This window comes from Berghia stephanieae, chromosome 2 (genome assembly GCF_034508935.2).
Source record: "Berghia stephanieae isolate SIO BIC M18660-M18661 chromosome 2, UCSD_Bste_1.3, whole genome shotgun sequence".
Classification (NCBI taxonomy): Eukaryota; Metazoa; Mollusca; class Gastropoda; order Nudibranchia; family Aeolidiidae; genus Berghia; species Berghia stephanieae.
Genome location: NC_088361.1, coordinates 30,126,148 through 30,128,647, shown reverse-complemented (window position 1 = coordinate 30,128,647; position 2,500 = coordinate 30,126,148). Strand labels below are relative to the sequence as shown.

The window sequence follows — 2,500 nt, the reverse complement described above, 5'->3', positions numbered from 1 at the left end:
AGGTATGCCCCTATTTACAGATATGTTCTAATACTGACTGGCCTTGTTTACGAAAGATAATGTCTTCTTTCAATAAATAATAATCTAAAAATAATGTGAAGAAGATAATAATATATACTGAGAAAATCGATTTGTCTAATCGTGTACAGGACAGTAATTTCAAGTGGCAATGATTAATAATTGAAGACCTGAGAAAGTTCCTCTTCTCCTCCAGTTCCTTCTCGAATATCTGAGGACAGACTCTTGCAAAGACCTCCTTGTCTACAACGAGCAGTTCACATTTCTCCCTGACGGACACCGTGGCAGTTCTCTTGATGTCTTGGAGCAGGGCCAACTCCTGGGGACACCAACAACAATCACATCCATCATGTATTTTACCGATTTTCAACGGTTTTATTTTAAAACGCTATATGAGCCAATATCGACATAAAATGAATAATCGATATAGCGATATCATTATTCCTTCTACCCTTGGGTTATTAACGTGCAAATCTATCAAGTTTGCACAAATAAAATGTGAGATCAAAATGTCACGGCTATATTTTCGTGTACCAGACAACACGAACAAAACTATTTTTAAAACATTATTTTGATTAAAAGAAACAACTAAAATCATATGAGTGGTTTTTATTAGTTTTTTTATGTTTGTTTTGCTTTTCTTCTATGATTTTTTATCTTTTGCATTTCGAATTTAAACTCTCTATCGGGTGGCTCAGAAAAACTATCATCTGTTTGACAGTTAAGTGTTTCTATTCTATTTAAACGATATTGCTGCAACTTTTACCTAGGTTTTCTACACATATAAATTTTCATTATACTAAGTTTCAAATAATTTCAACAATTTTAAGTGTTATTCAAGAGTTGTTGAAATGACCATGTCAAAAATAGGCAAAATTTTTGTGTTTTAAATGTGCAATCTTTTGTTTGACTATGATGGGAGTTAGACAGAAAATTCTTGATCGATTAGAATATCAAATAGAAATCAAATATTGAATAAAATAAAAACAATTCATATAACTTTTATTAAGAAATGTTTATGAAATTTAATGTGTTCATCCAAAATACCTTGGTTTTTAACAACTGAAAGCACTTTAAGAGCTTGTCAGGCATAATAATAAAAAAAGAGGTCATGCTTCAACTACCCATCAATAGAGATATAGATAACCACGCCTCTCGGACAGTCGTCATAATGTAAACAAAGGCACGTCTGGTAAACACAGCAAACTACCCAGGTTTTACTAACGGTGGTATGTGTCTAAGTTAAATACCTACTGTTCTACCGCTTGATTTATAAAACCAGCACAGAAGTCTGTGTGTAAATAAAACATTTATAACATGATCGAGAAAATCACCCATTTGGCGGTATGAAAACAATAACAATGATCCGAGAAAGGTGGAATTCATTCACTTTCTTGTTTATAAACAACCAACTATGTTTGTTCGAGCACGTGTGAAGGTGTGTCACAAATTCCTTTTTTTTTTTTTTTTTTTGATGGGTCAAAAAATTACTGGTTAATTAAGATGACCTCAACGTGTAAAAAAAAAGTAATGAACCCGAGACGTCAAAATAAGTCATGAGTTGTAGACCTAGTATATGTTGGGAATTATCTTATTCTGTTGATATGAAGTGAACATTATATGGCCTATATCAAACATCTGCAGTGCACGACAGACTAGACGTTTTAATTATCACTTTCCACCAAACTATTTCATATTGATTTCTTGTTTCAGCTTGAGTTGAAAAGGGTATGCACGCTCTCAGCACCTACCCCAAAAGACTGACCACGGGTTAGGACAGTGATGGTCCTCATAAACGGCCTGCCATCTGGACCTTTGTCCTGGGTGTTCACGAAAACAGAGCCTGAGTAGATAAAATAGAAATAGACCCCGATATGTCCGTGTTTCAACAGGATTCGACCTTCAGTTACTCTGGTGATGAAGACACAGAATAGTATGTTGTGAGTGGCAGAAAATTAAAATCAAATCAAAATCAAAGCTCTTGCCTATAGCTATTGTTACAATCTCCGTTTACATGACCTTTACCGCATCAAAACGGAAATCTGTCGGTGTGATTGAAATACTGAAAATCGAATTCGTATGTATTTGTGCCGGATAAAGCATTTTATATTTTAATGAGGAAAATATATAACATTACTTAAATGGAGAAGTATTTAAAGTTCCAGTTTCTGGTCATCTTAATTTTAAAATCCGTTTGTGACAACGGTTTCGTTTCAACATAGTGTCGTTTTGAGCGAAGGATCATATATTGTCATATCTCTGTATTGAGGTTTTAAGATGAAGTTCTACTTTGGAAAAAAAAAACGTTTTTCCAAACAATTTTATTATAAGATCATCAATATTGCTTTTATTTTTAATCATAATGTTTTAGGTGTTTATTCTATAACTTGAATTGACTAAACTGTCGAGGGCCTAATAACTTACATCTCCAAACGGAAGGCGCGACACAATGACATTTGGATCTCATCCGTGAATTTGTCAA

The 2,500-nt window shown here is 33.6% G+C and overlaps 1 protein-coding gene across 1 annotated transcript in view; it reads right to left on the bottom strand.

The window, feature by feature from the left end:
* Nucleotides 1-2,500, bottom strand: part of LOC144964687 (uncharacterized) — a 41,057-nt gene that overhangs the window by 8,497 nt on the left and 30,060 nt on the right. The window contains exons 6-8 of the mRNA XM_078899206.1: nucleotides 2,443-2,500; nucleotides 1,770-1,929; nucleotides 189-337 (exon numbers count right to left, since the gene is read on the bottom strand). The exon at nucleotides 2,443-2,500 is cut by the window's right edge and continues 112 nt beyond it. Of these exons, the coding sequence (XP_078755332.1) occupies nucleotides 189-337; nucleotides 1,770-1,929; nucleotides 2,443-2,500 (367 nt within the window). The remainder of the gene's footprint in view (nucleotides 1-188; nucleotides 338-1,769; nucleotides 1,930-2,442) is intronic.